This window comes from Microcaecilia unicolor, chromosome 6 (assembly GCF_901765095.1).
Source record: "Microcaecilia unicolor chromosome 6, aMicUni1.1, whole genome shotgun sequence".
Lineage (NCBI taxonomy): Eukaryota > Metazoa > Chordata > Amphibia > Gymnophiona > Siphonopidae > Microcaecilia > Microcaecilia unicolor.
In genome coordinates this window covers 339,207,533-339,228,544 of record NC_044036.1, presented here as the reverse complement: position 1 = coordinate 339,228,544, position 21,012 = coordinate 339,207,533, and the positions used below count along the sequence as shown (strand labels likewise).

The window sequence follows — 21,012 nt, the reverse complement described above, 5'->3', positions numbered from 1 at the left end:
TTCCACACCACAAATCCCAGGGCAAGCAGTTGCTTTCCCATGTCTGGCTCAAACCTTTTTTAAATCCTAACCGCTGTTACCACATCCTCCAACAAAGAATTCTAGAGTTTAACTATTTGTTGAGTGAAAAAATATTTCCTTCTATTTCTTTTGAAAGTATTTCTATGTAACTTCATTGAGTATCCCCTGGTCTTTGTACTTTGGAATGAGTAAAAAATCGATTTAATTCTATTCATTCTACACCACTCAGGATTTTGTAGACCTCAATCATATCTCCCTTCATCCATCTCTTTTCCAAGCTGAAGAGCCCTAACCTCTTTAGCCTTTCCTCATACGAGAGGAATTCCATCCCCTTTATCATTTTGTTCACTCCACTATATGTTTTTTGAGATACAGCAACCAGAACTGAACACATACTCAAGGTGCGGTCACACCATGGAGCGATACAGAGGCTTTATAGTATTTTCGGTCTTATTCACTATCCCTTTCTTAATAATTCCTAGCATCCTGAGCAGAAGATTTCAGTGTATTATCTACAATTACACCTAGATCTTTTTCTTCAGTTCTGACTCCTAAAGTGGACCCTAGCATCAGGTAACTATGATTCGGATTATTCTTTCCAATGTGCATCACCTTGCATTTGTCCACATTAAATTTCATCTGCCATTTGGATGCCGAGTCTTCCAATTTCCTAAGGTCTTTCTGCAATATTTCACAGTCCACACCACATATATTTTAACAATCTTGAATAATTTTGCGTCATCTGCAAATGTAGTCACCTCACTCGTCGTTCTGATTCCATATCACTTATAAATATGTCAAATAGCACCTGTCCCAGTACTGATACCTGCGGCACTCCAATGTTCACTCTCCTCCATTGAGAGAAATGACCATTTAACCCTACCCTCGGTTTCTGTCCCTGGTTGTGTAGTGATCACTCCTGCTCTTAGGCTGTGGGTTCAAAATGAGTAATGAGACTGTGTAATTGAGGATCAGTAATGAATATTTTGCACGGAATCATTGGCAATCTTGGTTTCTTCAAAAGATTTTAATGGAGGAAAGACTTTCAAGATTCTCAAGTATTGGAATTTCAAGAACTGCATAATATCATCTGGGCGGTAAGACCACACCACACAGGGAACTGTCATCAACTGCGTGATGTGAGGGATTATAGCGAGTGATTGGCGACCCTTTTAAATATTTGGACAAAATGGGAACTGGAAGTAATTTTGAGACATTTTTGAATTGGTTTACTCCACAAGGGGATTACTTTATGAGAATATTTGAACTTTGAGAGAGACACACAGATTCCAGCAAAAGACGTTTAAAGGATGTGATTTTATATATATTTATAATTTATGATTGTGGAAATTGAGATAGTTGTGGTATGTATGTGAATTCTGTTTATATAAATGTGTATGATATGTATAAGGTTTTTAAGATTTAATGAAAGCAAGAATTTAATGTTTTAGAGTCATCAAAATATGTTTTATTGGTATGCATATTCATTAGGGATATCCTGAAACCCTGACTGGATTGCAGCCCTCAAGAACCAGAGATTGAGACTCCTGTTTTAGATCATCTGCTTTTAAAAGACACAACCCAGGTGGGTTTAGTCATGTACAATCTACAAGTCACTGCAAAATAGTCAGCAACACATAGAAAAACAGCTGCATAAGGGCTGGGCATTGGGCTGCTCAACGACTCTTAGATTATGCCATACTGTGCCAGTTCATGGAGCTCCAAGTGGCTGAAGGCTTCCCATGGGCAGATCACTGTGATATCTGAAGGAAAAGGAGAGAATATTATTAAAAACTGTATAACTAGTAACTATTGTCATATACGCAAAGACCATTACCTACCTCAATGGCTTTGGGTCTACAAATTCTTTGACTGAGGGCTTAGGAAATCCATACAGGAAATGCACTTAATCACTCAAGAAAGGACAGGAAACTGTCAAGTAATGGGCTATGAGTGGACCTCACGTCTATCCACCCCAGGTGAAAAGCAGCTACAAGTGAACAACTGAAAAGCACAGAGGAACTGATACTCTTTAGCGGGAGGCTGGTCCTTTTAGATTAATACCAAGGGACTTATATCCATAAAGATTACAAATACTGAGCTACCCACACTAGTTTGAGACACAGTTTGATTATGTGCACTCTCCCAGCCCCAGCAGCTGTTCCCTCTCAAACAGTAAAATATGAACAAGAACAGTGAACCCCTATGGTTGGAAGACAATTAGATCAGAGCTTCCAAACCTCCCCTGGGGACCCCACAGCCAGTCTCGTTTTCAAGATATCCACAATGAATATGCATAAGTTTGCATACACTGGAGGTTCACTATATGAAATTGATCTCATGCATATTCATTGTGGGTATCCTGAAAACCTGACTGGCATGGTGTGTCATGAGGACTGAGCTGAGAATCCCTGGCTCAGCCAGTAGGAACTGTGCCACTCTACTTTGCTGCAGATCTTTCATCAGCTACTAATGCAGGGGTAGGCAACCATGGTCTTCGAGGGCCACAACCCAGTTGGGTTTTCCAGATTTGCAGAATGACAATGCATGACATCTGTTTGCATACAACGGAGGCGGTGCATGCAAATCGATCTCATGCATATTCATTGGGGAAATCCTGAAAAGCTGACTGGATTGCAACCCTCAAAAACCATGGTTGCCCAACCCTGGAATAGAGACTCTTAAAGCCATTAGGATTCGAGGTAACAACTGACATTACAAAACAATTTCAAAAGTATAAGGGTTTCTAGATGTTTTTTTACTTTGAAGTTGTTAGAATTTTTTAAAAACTATGAAACAATAAAAATTCTTATTATACCTGTCCCTAGGCCCTCCATTCCAGGAATGTCATCTCCAAACCTGCAGGAAGACAAGCAGTTACTTGTACATAAGAACATAAGCACCGCCATACTGGGAAAAGACCAAGGGTCCATCAAGCCCAGCATCCTGTCTCCAACAGTGGCCAATCCAGGCCTCAAGAACCCGGAAAAACCCAAAAACAAAACAAAAATTTAAATTACTAATGTTCAATGGACTTTTCCTTCAGGAATCTGTCCAAACCCCCTTTAAACTCAGCAAGGTCAACTGCTGTCACTATATTCTCTGGCAACGAGTTCCAGAGTCTAACTACGCACTGAATAAAGAAAACCTTTCTCCTATTTGTTTTAAGTCTACAAGCTTCATCTTATGTCCCCTGGTTCTATTATTGTTAGAAAGTGTAAACAAACGCTTCACATCTGTCCGCTCTACTCCACTCATTATCTTGTAGACTTCTATCATATCACCCTTCAGCCGCCTCTTCTCCAAGCTGAAGAGCCCTAATCTTCTCAGCCTTTCCTCATAGGAAAGTCCTCCCATCCCTTTTACCATTTTCGTAGCTTCTCTGCATCGTCTCCAATTCCTTTATAGCTTTTCTAACATAGTCTTCCCTGTGTCTTTGTCCTGAAAACAAACATTCCTTAGTGCCCTGCATAAGTTCACATGAACCTTTCTAACCATTGCAAACCTGGTGTAAGGATCTACTTAAGATGCATATAGACAATATACAGTATACAGGCATATCATGCTACTTACTGCATGTCATGTGCTAGTTGTTTTATATAAGTCTCTAGTGAGATTTTCTGAAGTTTATGCTCAATAGGATGAGAACAGATCATTGCTTAAAGTTGCAGACCCTTCCTTTGACTGTTCTATCCCTCCAAACAAGGAAGTCAAAAACCTGCATTTTCCTACTGCTTTTCAGTGTTACAATAGGGTAAACTTGAAGGACCACGGTGGACATTTTCCTCACATTTTGACTTGGCCAGTGCAGTTTAGCAAATGCTACAGGGTCTCAACTGATGGACAGAGAGACAGATGGCCTGACTCACTGCTGTATCATTTTTTGCACCAAATGTTAGGTAGAGCTGTATCGAATAACATATTTTACTATTCAGCCGAATGCGAATAATGAAAAATATTATTTGTCCAAATTTTGAGCTTTAAGATAACAAATAATAAAAGAAGCAATATGAAATCAGAGATCAAGTGTTTATTTCAATAGGATTTAGCACAGTACAGCCCTGGATTATTGATATTCGAATTTAAATCACTATTCGGCTGAATACAAATACTACTACTGCTTATCATTTCTATAGCGCTACTAGATGTATGCAGCGCTGTGTGTTTGGGGCACTATTTATTTTTTATTTATTTTTGTTACATTTGTACCCCGCGCTTTCCCACTCATGGCAGGCTCAATGCGGGACCAAATCAAATTGAATATTCGTTACAGCCCTATTAATAAGTACTAAATAATTCATCATTCTGATTGTTCTCCTCTAATCCTACATGTACTATCTCTTTAAAGAACGTTCAAAAACTGACTATCCCTCTGTAAAGTAGTTACTTGTGGATGATAGTACAGTACACATTGAATTCAAGGATAGAGGAGTTTGATTGCAGAGGGAGTTTGTACTTCCTTGCTTGCCCCCCCCCCCCCCACCCCCCCGAGCAGCCAAGCTGTCTGAAAAGTGAGCGTGTTTGTTCTAGCCTTCCCAACTCCTTGCATTTTACTCTTACCCTTGCACCCCCTTCTTTGGTGGCTTGCTCTTAAACTGTCTGGTCTGTCGTTGTTTGAATTTGGGGGGCCCTTTTCTTGGGGTGGCAGGTCCGCCAGTGACCCTGGTGGCAGGTTTGATTTCAGGCTTGATTGGCTCCAGATTCATGGCAAATCTGCAGTCACGTCCCTCAGTGGCTCGATTCTCTTGGAAGGTGAGTACAGACTTGAAGGATGCTGCCCAAGTCTTTCAAATCTTCACAACCTTGAGGAAGGAGGACAGAAAGACAATACTTAACCATACTAAAAAGAAAAAAAGAAAGTCAGACAAAAGATGAAAAGAAATTTTTATACTTCTTCAAGGGTGAGTGTGCTCTATCTTTCTTCTTCATACATATTCACGGTGTCTTCCAACACCCAAAATGCTTCATGAAAAAGCCTATGACGGATGTGCTGTATTGTTAGAAAAGGATTTTAAATTATCCTTTAATTGCCTGGTTTATTATCAGTTATGTCTTATGGGGGCAATTTTATAAGCCTGTTTTGCATGCAGAAAAGAATGGTATGCATAAAAAGAGGCGCTTATAAAATTGCCCAAGTTATATGTGGGTGAAAAAGAATGTGCATATTTACCTGGAATGAAGCTGAGGCATTCCTGGTGGTGCAGTTGTGACTCACACATGTATTTTACATAATATGCACAGTTGCTTACATCTGACCTGGGGATTTACTAGACAATCTTGGCAACACCCCCCCCCCCCCCCTCCCGATGAGCTCGTACTGAATAGGATCAGGAAGTGCTGTAATCTCCTTACTGCAAGGACACACCAAAGGCAATATTCCCTTATCTCTTGTTTGTCCTGTTTGTCTGTCCTAATTAGATTGTAAGCTCTGTCGAACAGGGACTGTCTCTTCATGTTCAAGTGTACAGCGCTGCATACGTCTAGTAGCGCTAAAGAAATGATAAGTTGTTGTAAGATGTAAGCCATCAGATGTAGCAACTGGTGCGTTCAACAATAATTTTGATGGGTTAACAACATCATTAAATCATCCACTTCCTAACATAAACCAATACTTAAAAAAATATTTCTCTAAAAATATATCCTTTACTGCACAGGTTCTGAAATAGCCAAGAGCCAGGGCGACAGCTCAAAGGTTTATTTAACTTCTGAAATAGTTAGATATCATAATCTTACGTTATACATATCTTTAAGTCTGTGTTATTCACCTATTGTTGCACTACAGTGTTTCTGTAAATATTCTTTTATGCTGCATTTAGGGCCTCTTTCCCTTCCGCTCTGAGTCTGTATTTCGCTCCTATTTGACAACGTCCCTGTTTTCTCTCACAGGCTACTACTACTACTACTACTACTACTATTTAGCATTTCTATAGCACTACAAGGCATACGCAGCGCTGCACAAACATAGAAGAAAGACAGTCCCTGCTCAAAGAGCTATGTAATAAAAGTGAGCCAAGTATAGGACAATCAAGCCATTGTGACATCACTGATGAGGTTGGCTCTTATTGGTGGCCTGAGGCATTATGACATCACAATATTAGCTCTGGTTACAAGAGACTATTACTACTACTATTTATCACTTCTATAGCGCTACAAGGTGTACGCAGCGCTGCACAAACATAGAAGAAAGACAGTCCCTGCTCAAAGAGCTTACAATCTAATAGACAAAAAATAAATAAAGTAAGCAAATCAAATCAATTAATGTGAACGGGAAGGAAGAGAGGAGGGTAGGTGGAGGCGAGTGGTTATGAGTCAAAAGCAATGTTAAAGAGGTGGGCTTTCAATCTAGATTTAAAGGTGGCCAAGGATGGGGCAAGACGTAGGGGCTCAGGAAGTTTATTCCAGGCGTAGGGTGCAGCGAGACAGAAGGCGCGAAGTCTGGAGTTGGCAGTAGTGGAGAAGGGAACAGATAAGAAGGATTTATCCATGGAGCGGAGTGCACGGGAAGGGGTGTAGGGAAGGACGAGTGTGGAGAGATACTGGGGAGCAGCAGAGTGAGTACATTTATAGGTTAGTAAGCTATTGCCTGTCTCTTCATAAATGTACTATATCCATCTAACCTAATTGATAACCAAGGGGATTTTAGTGGTATATAAGTCCTAATTTGAATTAAAGAAGGCCAGCATGAGAAACATGTCTTCAGCAGAAGATCTACAGCATCAGGTAGAACTGATGTGACACATCCATGTTACACCTACAGCAGGGAACAGTGGCTGTGTGGGATAAGAGCAGGATAACGTCTAAAGCTGGAAAGAAATTTATGCAGTTTTCACTTTTCATCCACCAGCCAAGGGGATATGATTTTGGAAACAGAGTTCAGTTCTGGCACATAGTGACAGTCATACAGCTCATGCTGCATTCCTTCTTCATTTTATTTATTAATTTATATTCTGCCCATACCTAGGTGGAGTACAGGTAAAACAATCAAAAAATCATCATAAAAATACATACAACAAATGTATACAAAACTAGACTAAAAAGGCATATTACTGCATAGCCAGAATCAATACTGCTCATTTTGCTTTAATCAGGAAAAGAAGAAATAAACGTCATCAAATACTTCTTAAACTACTTAAAATTCTCAGATACAAAACCTCTTCACAGTGCATCCTTTGCTGAAATATTTGCTACTAACCTTGTCACAGGAGCCACGATGGCTAGCTTCCTTTGTGCCTTTACAGTGACTGCTCTCTGCCTGATGTGCAGAAGGCATGTGATGGCTTACATTAAGGATTTGTTGGTACAGCTGAGCACAAGAGGATTTTTAAAAGCTTATCTGCAGCATGTGTTTATTTTTGTTATTTGTTGCATTTGTATCCCACATTTTCCCACCAATTTGCAGGCTCAATGTGGCTTACATTATGCCATAATAGCGATCGCCATTTCCGGATAGAAAATTACAAGTAGTATTGCATTAAGGCGTATAAATGGTAGAGTACAAAGTGGTGTTGCATTGAAGTTCCTGAATGATACAGTGAGTAATAAGATTATCAACTATAGAATGTTCATTTCCGGCATGAGAAATAAAGTGGTAGTGCGTGGTTGTGTACTTTTCGTTAGTAGCAACGTTCAGATTGTTCTTCTCTCTCAGTCAGTTACTCTGGATCTCAGGTAGGTGAGGACTTGGATGCCAGAGAAAGTAGAAGTAGCCTATCGTACCTTGTTCCCGTAACATCCCTGGCAGTTACATATTTATCTTACACAGAAACTACAGCCCCTTAATTCCACTGTAGGCCCAAAAGCACTCCAGGTTAGAAACAGACAATCACAAAAACACAGAACAATATGAAGGCGATAATTACATTGCATTCTGCCTAATGCTGCTCTGCATTGTACTCCTTCTATTCAGACATAATGAGATGAAGAACCAGATAGACTGAAGAAGACTTTCCAGGCAGAAGAATTTTGGGCACAGTATCACAGAAAAATATGTGCATTAATTAAACCTCCTTATGTTCACTGACGTAGTATCGGATGCTGGGTAGAGCAAACACAGTAAAGTGCTCTTCAGAAAGAACTTTAAAAGTCACATAATTTTTAAGCACTGTCACTCATCAACCAATTCTGAAATGCGAATTTACTGGAGGTTCCTCCTTCTATGCATCGATTAGTAATAAGAAATCACTTTTTGCATGTTCTCATGGCTTGAATCATTGTTTACTGCATACTTGCTATTTTAAAGTTAAGAGAGATCAAACTAGTAGCCTAAAGCCTCAGAAACCTCAATTTTCTGTCCAATTTCAGTGAATTCTTGCTGAAGCTTCTAACGGTGGACTTTACCACTTATATCCAGTCTATGAGTCTCTATAACCCTTGGTGTAGTCTTGCTATACCAGCTAATTTAAAACATCACTGAATCAGATGGTGATGACTCCAGTATTGTGGTTCTTTTGAGATTTGGTTCACTGACAGAGGTTAAAAATAGAATGAAAAGTGAAAAGGTGATACTTTTAACTAACTTGTTAGTCTCCCCAGAAGCTTAGCCGGTGGTGGGAGGCAGGGCGGGTGGTTGGGAGGCGGGGATAGTGCTGGGCAGACTTATACGGTCTGTGCCAGAGCCGGTGGTGGGAGGCAGGGCGGGTGGTTGGGAGGCGGGGATAATACTGGGCAGAATTATATGGTCTGTGCCCTGAAAAAGACAGATACAAATCAAGGTAAGGTATACACAAAAAATGGCACATGTGAGTTTATCTTGTTGGGCAGACTGGATTGACCGTGCAGGTCTTTTTCTGCCGTCATCTACTATGTTACACACACACACACACACACACACACACAAGGAGTAACACAGGCTTCATATACTGCAGCAGGACATGTTTATCCACTCCTACCCTAGCTGAGATAATATTTAATCACCTCTCTGACCTCATGTGCACCTTTCTTTAAATTAGTCACCTTATTATCTAACTCCTCTTACTCTCTTACCTATCTATATGTTCCATCTTTGCTTATACCCTTCACTATCAATTAAAATGTTCTAATATATATTGTGTTGACATTGTAAGTAGTAACTGTAACTACATTACCACTCGACCTCTATTTTGATTGATTTCTTTCTATGCCTGTACGCTTAATTTTATCATGTCAACCTATTCTCTATGTAACACCAATTGTAATTTCTACTCTGGAATAGCGAATGCCATAACGGGACTTTGTAAGCCACATTGAGCCTGCAAATAGGTGGGGAAATGTGGGATACAAATGCAACAAATAATAATAACTATGCCATACTTTGTATAGTTACTTGAATATTTTTACTGTTGTAATTTCCTATTGCTCATGTTTGATCTATTCTTATTGTACACCGCCTTGAGTGAATTCCTTCAAAAAGGCAATAAATAAATCTTAATCAAACATATAAACGGCAAGTGACCGTACTCACTTGCAAATGCGCAGTACAGACTTTCCTCTCTGTCCCGCCCTCGCGTCAAGATGACATCACATCAGAGGGCGGAACAGAGAGGAAAACGGAGTTGAATTGTCGGACGCCGCCGCTGCCGCCTGGAAAGGAACATCGTGCGAAACAACCTCCACCCTCCCCCCCATCCTCAACGCTGCTCCCACCCCCCTCCGTATCGGGCCCCCTGTACTGACCTGACAGACAGCGCCTCTCACCTCCGTGTGGAAGCGCTGCAGGCAGCAGCAGAGCGATCTGCTGCTGCCTGTAGCGCTTTCACACGGAGGTGAGAGATGCTGTCAGGTCAGTGCAGGGGGCCCGGCACAGAGGGGGGAGGGAGCGGCGGCGATGAGGGTAGCTGGACATGGGGGAGAGGCCATGGTTGCTGGACATGGGTGAGAGCAGGGCACAGAGGAGGGTTGCTGGACATGGGGGGATGGGGGGAGACCAAGGGAAAGAGGAGGGTCGCTGGATATGGGGGGGGAGGATCGGTGGACGGGGTGAAGCCAGGGGAGAGAGAAAGGCTGCAATAATCGCCCGTTTTTACGGGCTTAACAGCTAGTAAATAAATAAAATACCTTTTTATTGGACTAACAATACATTTTTGGCTAACCTTTGGAAACCAAAACCTCCTTCCTCAGATCAGGACAGTTCTAACCTCCACAGGCTACTCAAAAAATGTATTGTTAGTACAATGAAAAGGTATCACCTTATTTTCCTTTTCTCATTCTTATTTTCATTTGTTGAGCGTTAAAGTGGACCGACACAGCTACCACACTACTTTTCACAGATGCTGGGAATCACCGGGGTTAACATGACAGAGGAGTATTTCAGGCAGTCAGTGGGTCTTTAGTTCAAAAACCCTGCATCGTACTTTCAACCCAGTGCTCCTTCTCCCAGACCAAGTTAACCAATTTGCTCTCCTGGAAACCAACATGGCTTTTCCTCAACCCCTTAAAGGATCCTCACTCTATTCTCTTCTTTGCTACATCTTATGAACTCTCCAGAGTGTGTCCTCTGCATTTGTCCATCTCTCCACTGTTTCCTCACCCACACACTGCTGGAATCTCTGGTAATCCATGCAGTATGCCTGAGCCTCCAGCAAAATTATAGAAAACATTTCTGAAAGTGCTACAGTAGAGGAGTGTGGTAGCCGTGTTAGTCCACTCTTAAGGTTATCAATAGAAATCAAACAAAATAAAACATGGAAAAGAAAATAAGATGATACCTTTTTTATTGGACATAACTTAATACATTTCTTGATTAGCTTTCGAAGGTTGCCCTTCTTCGTCAGATCGGAAATAAGCAAATGTGCTAGCTGACAGTGTATATAAGTGAAAACATTCAAGCATTACTATGACAGTCTGACAGGGTGGGAGGATGGGGGTGGGTAGGAGGTATGCATGGGGACATCAAAGCATATCATTGATATTCTAACAGGATGGGTGTGGATAGGTGAGGGATCTCCATGCATACCTCCTACCCACCCCCATCCTCCCACCCTGTCAGACTGTCATAGTAATGCTTGAATGTTTTCACTTATATACACTGTCAGCTAGCACATTTGCTTATTTCCGATCTGACGAAGGGCAACCTTCGAAAGCTAATCAAGAAATGTATTATGTCCAATAATACATTTCTATTGATAACCTGAAAGTGCTACAGAAATAACAGTACAGTAAAATGCAAGGGGAACAATAACTTACTATGATATTGAGGCTTTTACTTGGCCATCCACAGAAATAGAGTGAAACCCTCAATCTGCTCTCAGCACCCTACTGTTTTTGATCCTGGGAGAGCCTAAGATTTATCTATCTTCTGTGTAATATGATTACAACTTACCCCCTTCCAGCACTTAATCCTGGAGACAGAGACAAATCATTACTGAGAATCTGAACACGTATATATTTGTGATGGGAGGTTTGAGTAAAGTCAGTATGCAGATTAAAGGGCTTAAGGTCACCTTTCTATTGCTCCATTGCAAATTGTTTCATGAGACCTGTCTTTTGTCCTTTTCTGGCCTCTAAGTTATGACCAATTATGACTACCCTACGCCTGGAATAAACTTCCTGAGCCCCTACGTCTTGCCCCATCCTTGGCCACCTTTAAATCTAGACTGAAAGCCCACCTCTTTAACATTGCTTTTGACTTGTAACCACTCGCCTCCACCTACCCTCCTCTCCTCCTTCCTGTACACATTACTTGATTTGAATTGCTTACTTTAATTTTTGTCTATTAGATTGTAAGCTCTTTGAGCAGGGACTGTCTTTCTTCTATGTTTGTGCAGCGCTGCTTCACTATTAAAACAAATCCCATCCCACTGAAACTGTGAAGAATCTTTTTTTTATTTTTTGAGATAAGGAGCTGTGCATGTCTTTTATTGTGTATATCAGTGATCCCCAAACTTGATCTTGGCTCATGACAGAGATTTGCATGCACTGGTGTATATCCATCAGCCCCTGTTATCAACGGCAACTTTCCATTATACGACACCTTTGATTAAAAAAAAGACCCCATATGTTTAAGAGTTGTGAACATCTCCAGCAGAGAGACCACCCATGCAGTATAGGCTGACACCAAGAGGCAGATGCAGCAACCAAACGTAAAAAAATCTAAATCGTTAAAGTCCCTAACGATTTTAAAATAACGAAAAATGCACCAAAAAAAAAGTCACACATGCTGAGATCGGTATTGAAACGTACAATGTATCAAAGAATCACAATACACATCGTTAATCGGCCCCCAAATCATGCGCAGAGCAGCCAAGCGTTATGTTAGCTGCTCTGCGCATGCCACAAACAGTCAAAACACAGTCAAATCACAAGCACATGGCTCCCAAATCAAAACAAAAATAAAAAAAAAAGGGTCGGGAGGGGGCAAGGGCGCTCATCAGGAGCGTCCTGTACGGACGGCCTTGCCCCCCCCCCCCCCCCCCCCCTAGCTGCTCCCCACTTTCCGCCGCTCCCCCCCCCCCGAAAAAGCAAAATTCTAGCAGCCCCTGCCCCCCTCCCTTCCTCACTACTCTCTCACCTCAGCTCCGCCTCCCGACATCCTCCGCCCTGTGCCCCGCCCCCTTTTGGGGTCGTCGCCGCCATTCCCCTCCTCCATCGGGCCCCCCTCCCTCTTACCGGGCCCGTGCAGCGCCTCTCTCCTCTGTCAGAAGGCGCTGCACGGGCAAGAAGAAAGCTGATGCCTGCCTTCGCCCAGCTTCTGTCGCGCGTCTCTCCTCCTCCTGGGCCCGCCCCTGTCTGACGTCGGTAACCTACATAGGTTACTGACGTCAGACAGGGGCGGGCGCAGCAGGAGAGAGACGCGCGACCGAAGCTGGGCGAAGGCAGGCATCAGCTTTCTTCTTGCCCGTGCAGCGCCTTCGGACAGAGGAGAGAGGCGCTGCACGGGCCCGGTAAGAGGGAGGGGGGCCCGATGGAGGAGGGGAATGGCGGCGGCGACCCCGAGGGGGCGGGGCACAGGGCGGAGGATGTCGGGAGGCGGAGCTGAGGTGAGACAGAGTAGTGAGGAAGGGAGGGGGGCAGGGGCTGCTAGAATTTTGCTTTTTCGGGGTGGGGGAGCGGCGGAAAGTGGGGAGCAGCGGGGGGGGGGGGGGGGGGGCAAGGCCGTCCGTACAGGACGCTCCTGATGAGCGCCCTTGCCCCCTCCCGATCCTTTTTTTATTTTTTTTTTTTTATGTGTTTTCTGACGTCCTTTGGACCAATCACAGCGCTTTTAGCTCTGCTAATGCGCTGGGATTGGCTCAAAGTTTGTTTATTTTTTCACTTAATGATTTTTCCTGGCACAGAGCTGTCCTAACGAGAGGTCCAGAGCTGTCCTAACGAGAGGTCCAGACCTCTCGTTAGATTTCCTGCCTTTTTCCTGCGTAAAGGCAATCGGAAAAGGTTAGTGCATGTCGTTTCAATGGGGTTTTCACACTAATTGCTCATCTCCATTCCGTTTTCGTTAGCTGCTGGCTTCCTCGGTAAAAGCCCTTTGATGCATGCAACGGATCAAATTTTCCTCGTTGGAGAGTCATTAAAGGCTCATTTAGCTTTAGTGCATCTGCCTCCAATTGTACTATCTCGGGGGTGGGGGGGGGGGAGAGGAGAATAGCCTTGCTATTCTATCATTTTTTTTTATTACCTTAGACCAGGTGTTCTCAACCCAGTCCCTAGGACCTACCTAGCCAGTCAGATTTTCAGGATACCCACAATGAATATTCATGAGAGTTTTGCATGCACTGCCTCCACTGCATGCAGATCTCTCTCATGAATATTCATTGTGGTGATTCCAGTTACACTATGTCAGATGTATATCCAGATGAAAAAGGGAATTCTTGCCTAATTACAGACCTGGTAAATGCAAACCAGCAGCTTCACAATCAGCATTGCATGTTTGTGCTGCAAAAGAGTCTGGACTGAGGAGTGGCCTAGTGGTTAGGGTGGTGGACTTTGGTCCTGAGTTCGATTCCCACTTCAGGCACAGGCAGCTCCTTGTGATTCTGGGCAAGTCACTTAACCCTCCATTGCCCCATGTAAGCCGCATTACAAATGTAACAAAAAAAAAATAGCTTCTTGCGATTAAACCAGTTTCAACACCATCATCCCAGTACAGCTTAAATGACTCTCACATCCCCTCCCTAATAGTAATTTCCCTTACCTAATCTTTGTACATTACTTTGTATCTGATATCATGGAATGATTACGTCATAACCAAACTCTGTAAGCCACGTTGAGCCTGCCAATAGGTGGGAAAATGTGGGATACAAATGCAATAAATAAATAAAGTAATAAAACTTCAACAAAGAGGGTTAATTAAATCCAGAAAATACTTTGAAGGTTTTAAGACCAGAATGTCTTTTTCCGCTGGAGATAAAATGTTATGTTACTGCAGTTCCATACGTTATTCTGCAACAAACACTACAGTGCTCACAATGAGCTTCAATACTGTGCACACCGGTATGTGGAAGAATGGCGATTCCGATTCTGCTCCTGGCTTAGCCAGGGACGAAATGCTTTGGAAATCCGGGGGAGGATTCTTGTCCTGTCTTTGGGCCTTTTACTAAGCCACATAATAGGCATATTAGCGTCTTTAACCTTAAAAGCAAACTCTCAATGGACTAGATTCAGTAAATGGAACCCAAACTCGGGTGCCCCAAAAAAATGCATGCTGAGCACTATTCTATACAGCATTCTGAGTTTGGCACCATTTATAGAACAGCGTACAGCACTGGGGTCTGTGGATTTACACCAACTGAACTACTACTACTAATTTCTATAGCACGTGTACTCTCTCTATCCCTAGAGGGCTTACAATCTAAGTTTTTGTACCTGAGGCAATGGAAGGTTAAGTGACTTTCCCAAGGTTATAAGCAGCTGCAGTGGGAATACAACCCAGACTGCAGGGAATCAAAGCCTACTGCACTAACCTTTAGGCTAATGCTCTACTGACATCTGGTAGAAATCTTTGTGTGTAAGTTAGATGCAGATTCCCTGAATTCTATAATACTCCACGCATCTTTAGCGAATGCCCACGCCCCCTTTCAGTTGAACATACATCTTTATAGAACAGTGCTTAGCAAGATGCATACACACAGAAATAATAATCAGTTTTGTGCCCAATTATTGTTAGTTATCGTCTCGTTACTCAATTAAATTGTGCAAGCAAATTTTGCACCATATATAGAATCCGGAGGAAAATGTGAAAGGCTGCCTATGTTGAGCTCCCAGAGCTTAGTATGAACTGCTTGATAACATTAATATCAAAGGTTGCTCTTAATAAGAATTTTCGATAGATCCACAGCCACTGGTTGGTTTGTGTTACTGCTTCTGGGTTTGGACCTATTACAAGGTAGAATAGATGTAAGGTTTCAGTCTTGTGGTCAGTGACACTAAGAGGCAGATGCAGCAACCAAACGTAAAAAAATCTAAATCGTTAAAGTCCCTAACGATTTTAAAATAACGAAACATGCACCAAAAAAAAAAGTCACACATGCTGAGATCGGTATTGAAACGTACAATGTATCAAAGAATCACAATACACATCGTTAATCGGCCCCCAAATCATGCGCAGAGCAGCCAAGCGTTATGTTAGCTGCTCTGCGCATGCCACAAACAGTCAAAACACAGTCAAATCACAAGCACATGGCTCCCAAATCCAAAGGACGTCAGAAAACACATAAAAAAAAGCCCAGTCTTCCATTCTCTAAACAAACAGATTCATCGCAAGCAGCAAAACAGCGGCTTCAAAATCCCGAGGCTTCTCCATTCACAGTGGCAGCATTGTTAAAAGCAGTTCTGAGATCCTCGCACCCCAGTCCCACAGAAGCACAAAACAGACAATTTAAACATTTTAGAGGAGGAAATACCTGCTTTGGGTTCTGGAGAGAAGGGGGTCTTCCTAAATTCACTGCCCAAGTCAAACTGCAAGAAGGCACGATCCGGCTCGTCCAGGTTCTAGCAGAGGAGGCGAAAGGTTGTTTCAGCTCTCCACAGCTCGACCCAGTAAACGGCCTTTCCTCCCCCCCCCCCCCCCCCCCCCAATGAGATTGAGAATGCAATGAGACTGAATGCATTTTAAATCCAAAAAGGCGGGCCCAGGAGGAGAGAGACGCTGCGCCCGCCCCTGTCTGACGTCAGTAACCTACGTAGGTTACCGACGTTAGACAGGGGCGGGCGCAGCAGGAGAAAGACGCGCGAGCGAAGGCAGGCATCATCAGCTTTCTTCTTGCCCGTGCAGCACCTTCGGACAGAGGAGAGAGGCGCTGCACGGGCCCGGTAAGAGGGAGGGGGGCCCGATGGAGGAGGGGAATGGCGGCGACGACCCCAAAAGGGGGCGGGGCACAGGACGAGGATGTCGGGAGGCAGAGCTGAGGTGAGAGAGTAGTGAGGAAGGGAGGGGGGCAGGGGCTACTAGAATTTTGCTTTTTTGGGATGGGGGGAGCGGCGGAAAGTGGGGAGCAGCGGGGGGGGGGGGGGGGGGCAAGGCCGTCCGTACAGGACGCTCCTGATGAGCGCCCTTGCCCCCTCCCGATCCTTTTTTTATTTTTATTTATTTATGTTTTTCTGATGTCCTTTGGACCAATCACAGCGCTTTTAGCTCTGCTAATGCGCTGGGATTGGCTCAAAGCTTGTTTATTTTTTCTCTTAATGATTTTTCCTGGCACAGAGCTGTCCTAACGAGTGGTCCAGACCTCTCGTTAGTTTTCCTGCCTTTTTCCTGCGTAAAGGCAATCGGAAAAGGTTAGTGCATGTCGTTTCAATAGGGTTTTCACACTAATTGCTCATCTCCATTCCGTTTTCGTTAGCTGCTACTGTCGTCGGAAAATAGGCTTAAGTGCATGGAAAGGATAGGAAATTCTTCCCTGAGGGCTCATTTAACGATGAAAAACGTTTAGTGCATCTACCTCTAAGAGTCAAATGTACTAAAGATTTTTTCCCTTCGTGTGGGGTTGGGGGCATGAAGAAACTTAATCCAAGTCAAGTATTGTTACTTAAGTCTGAGAAAACTGGATTGTAAAAACGTGACCATCTCTGGGAAAAAGTGAGTAAAGGAGCAGATCCAAAATGTGGAGAATGACCAGTTTTCCACATCATGGGTCCATAACAGTCTGCAAAAGTTATGTCTGAACTTCTGTAACTTTTTAAATATTTTTTCACAAAAAAGGATGGGGTTTGCTCTAACAGAACTCATTAAAACCTAATTTTTTGTTTCTGGCAAAACCTTTGCCACCTTTTCCCCAGAGATGGTCACAAATGTTCAAAAATACAGTAGCTTATTATTGCATTGCTCCTTTTATAAAACATCAATTCAAATGCCTTTAATTCCAAATCACTCACTGTAACTTCAATACTAGCAAAAAGGCAGAGAAAATAAATAAGTCTACACTCAAATAAATAACCAGTGAAGGTGAACCCTTAGTTCTCCTACCAGTGTTCTGGGAAACTTCAATTGATAACAAGAACCCCATCTCCCTTCAGTGCCCAGCAGCTGCTAAAGCCAAGAACATAAAAGAATCTGACCCAGGAAGAGGTGATGGGGTCTTTGTAAAGCTAGAATTTCAATGGGACTATTAACAAGATCAAAGGCCCCATATGGTGACAGAAAGCAGCTGGTCAGTACTTGAGAGAAGGACAGTTTTTATACTTTAGCATGTTTTCTCCATTGCTTCTTTTACACAATCTCAGTCCCCAGTGATTATCTTCAACTGTAGAACTATCAAGTATCACCAGATTTCATCCTGAGCTTTATCTCCATCTTTATAAATGTCTTGATGTTTTCATCTTGTATGTGCTCTTCCAGGGCTGCTAGTGCTTTCTCGCCCCCATCCTGATAATACTGCAACATATCTTCTGCATACTGGATCCATACACAGTTCTGGCATGCACTCATACAGCAATGAGTTGGGGGAGTAAGGGACGGGGGCGGCAAAGAGGCTGCTTCTGAAGGCATGACTGAATTTGAATGCTTGGCTTCAGAGTCTGACTCCTGTTCTAGCCCTTCATTTCTTTGCTGTGTTCCAGAATCTTCTGCACAGTCTGTGGTATTTTTTGAATTTGCGCAGAGGCTTCTACTTACACCGAAAACGTTACAATAGTAGTAGTTCGATATAGTCACAGAGGAAGGAAGTGGCATTCTCCATGGCGGTCTTCTCCAGGGATATAGCAGTCCCTGAGACACCTGTCAAAAATAGAAATATGTTCTTCAATGTATGAAGAGGTAATTAAGATCTTCAAAGTGGGTACAGGAAAAAGGGGTACGTTCACTGGAGCCAGCTCTGTGGGTGCTACATAGAACCCCCAACATTGAACAAATTATTTGACTATGTCCAGGGAGAATTTCTTTAGGGTTTAGCACCCCCAATCATTTTGAAAAGTTGGCTCCCGTGGATACACTAGTCATATACTGCCAACCATAGGAAGTGGAATGGGGTAGACCACAGGGGCCAGAGCTTTACCTACCAATTCTTTGCCCAACTCAACATTAGCAACCAGGGAGGTAGGGTGCAGAGACAGAGCATGGCTTGTTTGCCCCTCCCAAGCATGTGTTCCTTTCAAAAGTAAATTCTGCAAAATAAATCCAATCTACACGTGGTCAGTGAACTTGGCCATTTATTTTAGAATTGCATAAGGTATTTTGTTAACAAGGTGGGAGACTACCAGAGACATTTCTCTGCTTCAAGTTTCCCCAAAGCTATTAGTCTTAATGATTACATTTATAGGCTGAAACCCACAGATGAGGTAATGAATCAGTTCTATTCATGGACAGCAAAATACAAAGGGCAGGGGGTCTCTGAGTGACAGGCAGGATACAGATGGTTTTCAGAACAGAAAACATCTAATATATAATATTTTCTCAACTATAGATACAATACTAACATCTTATTTAACCTATACTTGCTGTTTTTGCACTTATGAGCTGGAGGAGAAAAACAATTTTCAATAGCAATGCTCAGCACCTTGTATTTTTAGGTTTGTTCTCTTTCTTCTAACCTGGGGCCACTCTTACAATCCCATTCACACACTAATTAGGCCTTTTCATGAGGACAATGGGAAAGCTGGGAGCCGAAAATCCCTCCACACTTCAAGAGAAGGCAATTGCTTAGAATTTGTAGTCTCTCATTCCCTAACCTGACTGACTTTAAACCATTTCTCTCCTTTGTGGGTGTGTTTTTAAATCTAAGTTGTTTCTGTTAACAGCTGGCAACCCATGACCAGGGGCGTAGCCGGACGTCACGGTAGGAGGGGGCCAGAGCCCGAGGATGGGGGCACATTTTGTGTGCCACTCCCACCCCCTTCACCTCCCCTCCTCACAAATACCTTTGTTGGCGGGGGTCCCCAACCCCCGCCAACCAAAGTCTTCTTCAGCACGGTCTCCGGCGCAGCTGCGTTTGCAGCCTGCCCCCTGCTCTTCTTTCTTCTTGCTCCTCCTGTGCACGCTGAGGAGAAGCAAGAAGAGCAGGGGGCAGGCAGCGAATGCGGCTGTGCAGGAGACTGCTGAGCATCAGTGTGCACAGGCGGAGCAAGAAAGAAGAGCAGCTCAGAGCTGGGGGCAGGCTGCGAATGCGGCTGCGCTGGAGACCACTGAGCGTCAGTGTGCACAAGAGGAGCAAGAAGCGCAGGGGGCAGGCAGCGAATGCGGCTGTGCAGGAGACTGTTGAGCATCAGTGTGCACAGGCGGAGCAAGAAAGAAGAGCAGCTCAGAGCTGGGGGCAGGCTGCGAATGCGGCTGCGCTGGAGACCACTGAGCGTCAGTGTGCACAAGAGGAGCAAGAAGCAAGAAGAGCAGGGGGCAGGCAGCGAATGCGGCTGCGCCAAAGACCACTGAGCATCAGTGCGCACAGGCGGAGCAAGAAGAAAGAAGCGCAGGGGCAGGCAGCGAACGCGGCTGCGCTGGAGACCACTGAGCGTCAGTGTGCACAAGAGGAGCAAGAAGCAAGAAGAGCAGGGGGCAGGCAGCGAATGCGGCTGCGCCAGAGACCACTGAGCATCAGTGCGCACAGGCGGAGCAAGAAGAAAGAAGCGCAGGGGCAGGCAGCGAACGCGGCTGCGCCAGAGACCACTGAGCATCAGTGCGCACAGGCGGAGCAAGAAGAAAGAAGCGCAGGGGGGGGCAGCGAACGCGGCTGCGCCAGAGACCACTGAGCATCAGTGCGCACAGGCGGAGCAAGAAGAAAGAAGCGCAGGGGGGGGGGGCAGCGAACGCGGCTGCGCCAGAGACCACTGAGCATCAGTGCGCACAGGCGGAGCAAGAAGAAAGAAGCGCAGGGGTGGGCAGCGAACGCGGCTGCGCCAGAGACCACTGAGCATCAGTGCGCACAGGCGGAGCAAGAAGAAAGAAGCGCAGGGGGGGGCAGCGAACGCGGCTGCGCCAGAGACCACTGAGCATCAGTGCGCACAGGCGGAGCAAGAAGAAAGAAGCGCAGGGGGGGGGGCAGCGAACGCGGCTGCGCCAGAGACCACTGAGCATCAGTGCGCACAGGCGGAGCAAGAAGAAAGAAGCGCAGGGGGGGGCAGCGAACGCGGCTGCGCCAGAGACCACTGAGCATCAGTGCGCACAGGCGGAGCAAGAAGAAAGAAGCGCAGGGGGGGGGGGCAGCGAATGCGGCTGCGCCAGAGACCACTGAGCATCAGTGCGCACAGGCGGAGCAAGAAGAAAGAAGCGCAGGGGCAGGCAGCGAATGCGGCTGCGCCAGAGACCAGTGCTGACGAAGGCTTCGGCTGGCGGGGGTTGGGGACTCCTGCCAGCCAAACCAGGGGCCCAGGCCCCCGTGGCCCCGCCCCTCCCCATAACTGTAATCATTGTGATCCATTCCAGACTTCAAACTGGACACTACAGACAACGACAAAGGAGCTGATGAAAGCCGCACTGAGGAACTTGCCAGGAGACCGAGGGATGCCGTTCCCGTACCCAGGAGCCCCCGCACGGTGCTCGCCATCCACATGCCCAGCAGGCAACATCAGGCCAGCTAGGAAGCGCGCACTTCCGGCGTCATGACGTCATCGCAGGACGAACCAATCATAGGCTTGGCTGGCGTCCTCTCTGTA

General features: G+C 44.7%; 2 protein-coding genes across 3 annotated transcripts; both read right to left on the bottom strand.

The window, feature by feature from the left end:
* Positions 1-1,498: 1,498 nt before the first annotated feature.
* Positions 1,499-18,130, bottom strand: PDE6G (phosphodiesterase 6G). 2 transcript variants are annotated; one of them, XM_030208562.1, is made up of 4 exons: positions 18,044-18,130; positions 4,582-4,823; positions 2,840-2,880; positions 1,499-1,784 (listed from the first exon to the last, which is right to left on the bottom strand). In XM_030208562.1, the coding sequence occupies exons 2-4, from the start codon at positions 4,725-4,727 to the stop codon at positions 1,708-1,710; spliced, it is 264 nt and encodes an 87-aa protein (XP_030064422.1). In that variant the 5' UTR covers positions 4,728-4,823; positions 18,044-18,130; the 3' UTR covers positions 1,499-1,707. The 2 variants fall into 2 exon arrangements, with proteins under 2 accessions (XP_030064422.1, XP_030064421.1); XM_030208561.1 differs by lacking the exon at positions 18,044-18,130 and adding an exon at positions 17,396-17,479.
* OXLD1 (oxidoreductase like domain containing 1) lies at positions 17,271-20,940 on the bottom strand. Its single transcript, XM_030208560.1, has 2 exons — positions 20,847-20,940; positions 17,271-18,145 (listed from the first exon to the last, which is right to left on the bottom strand). The coding sequence occupies exons 1-2, from the start codon at positions 20,907-20,909 to the stop codon at positions 17,684-17,686; spliced, it is 525 nt and encodes a 174-aa protein (XP_030064420.1). The 5' UTR covers positions 20,910-20,940; the 3' UTR covers positions 17,271-17,683.
* Positions 20,941-21,012: the final 72 nt, after the last annotated feature.

Excerpts from the sequence above, each read along its gene's own strand:
- PDE6G (XM_030208562.1), bottom strand. The coding sequence starts at position 4,727 with ATGAATCTGGAGCCAATCAAGCCTGAAATCAAACCTGCCACCAGGGTC. Across the intron at positions 2,881-4,581 it reads CCAAAGAAGGGGGTGCAAGG|GTTTGGAGATGACATTCCTG; the intron begins GTAAGAGTAAAA and ends GTCTTCCTGCAG. Across the intron at positions 1,785-2,839 it reads AATGGAGGGCCTAGGGACAG|ATATCACAGTGATCTGCCCA; the intron begins GTATAATAAGAA and ends CTTTTCCTTCAG.
- OXLD1 (XM_030208560.1), bottom strand. The coding sequence starts at position 20,909 with ATGTGGATGGCGAGCACCGTGCGGGGGCTCCTGGGTACGGGAACGGCA. Across the intron at positions 18,146-20,846 it reads CGGCATCCCTCGGTCTCCTG|GTGTCTCAGGGACTGCTATA; the intron begins GCAAGTTCCTCA and ends TATTTTTGACAG.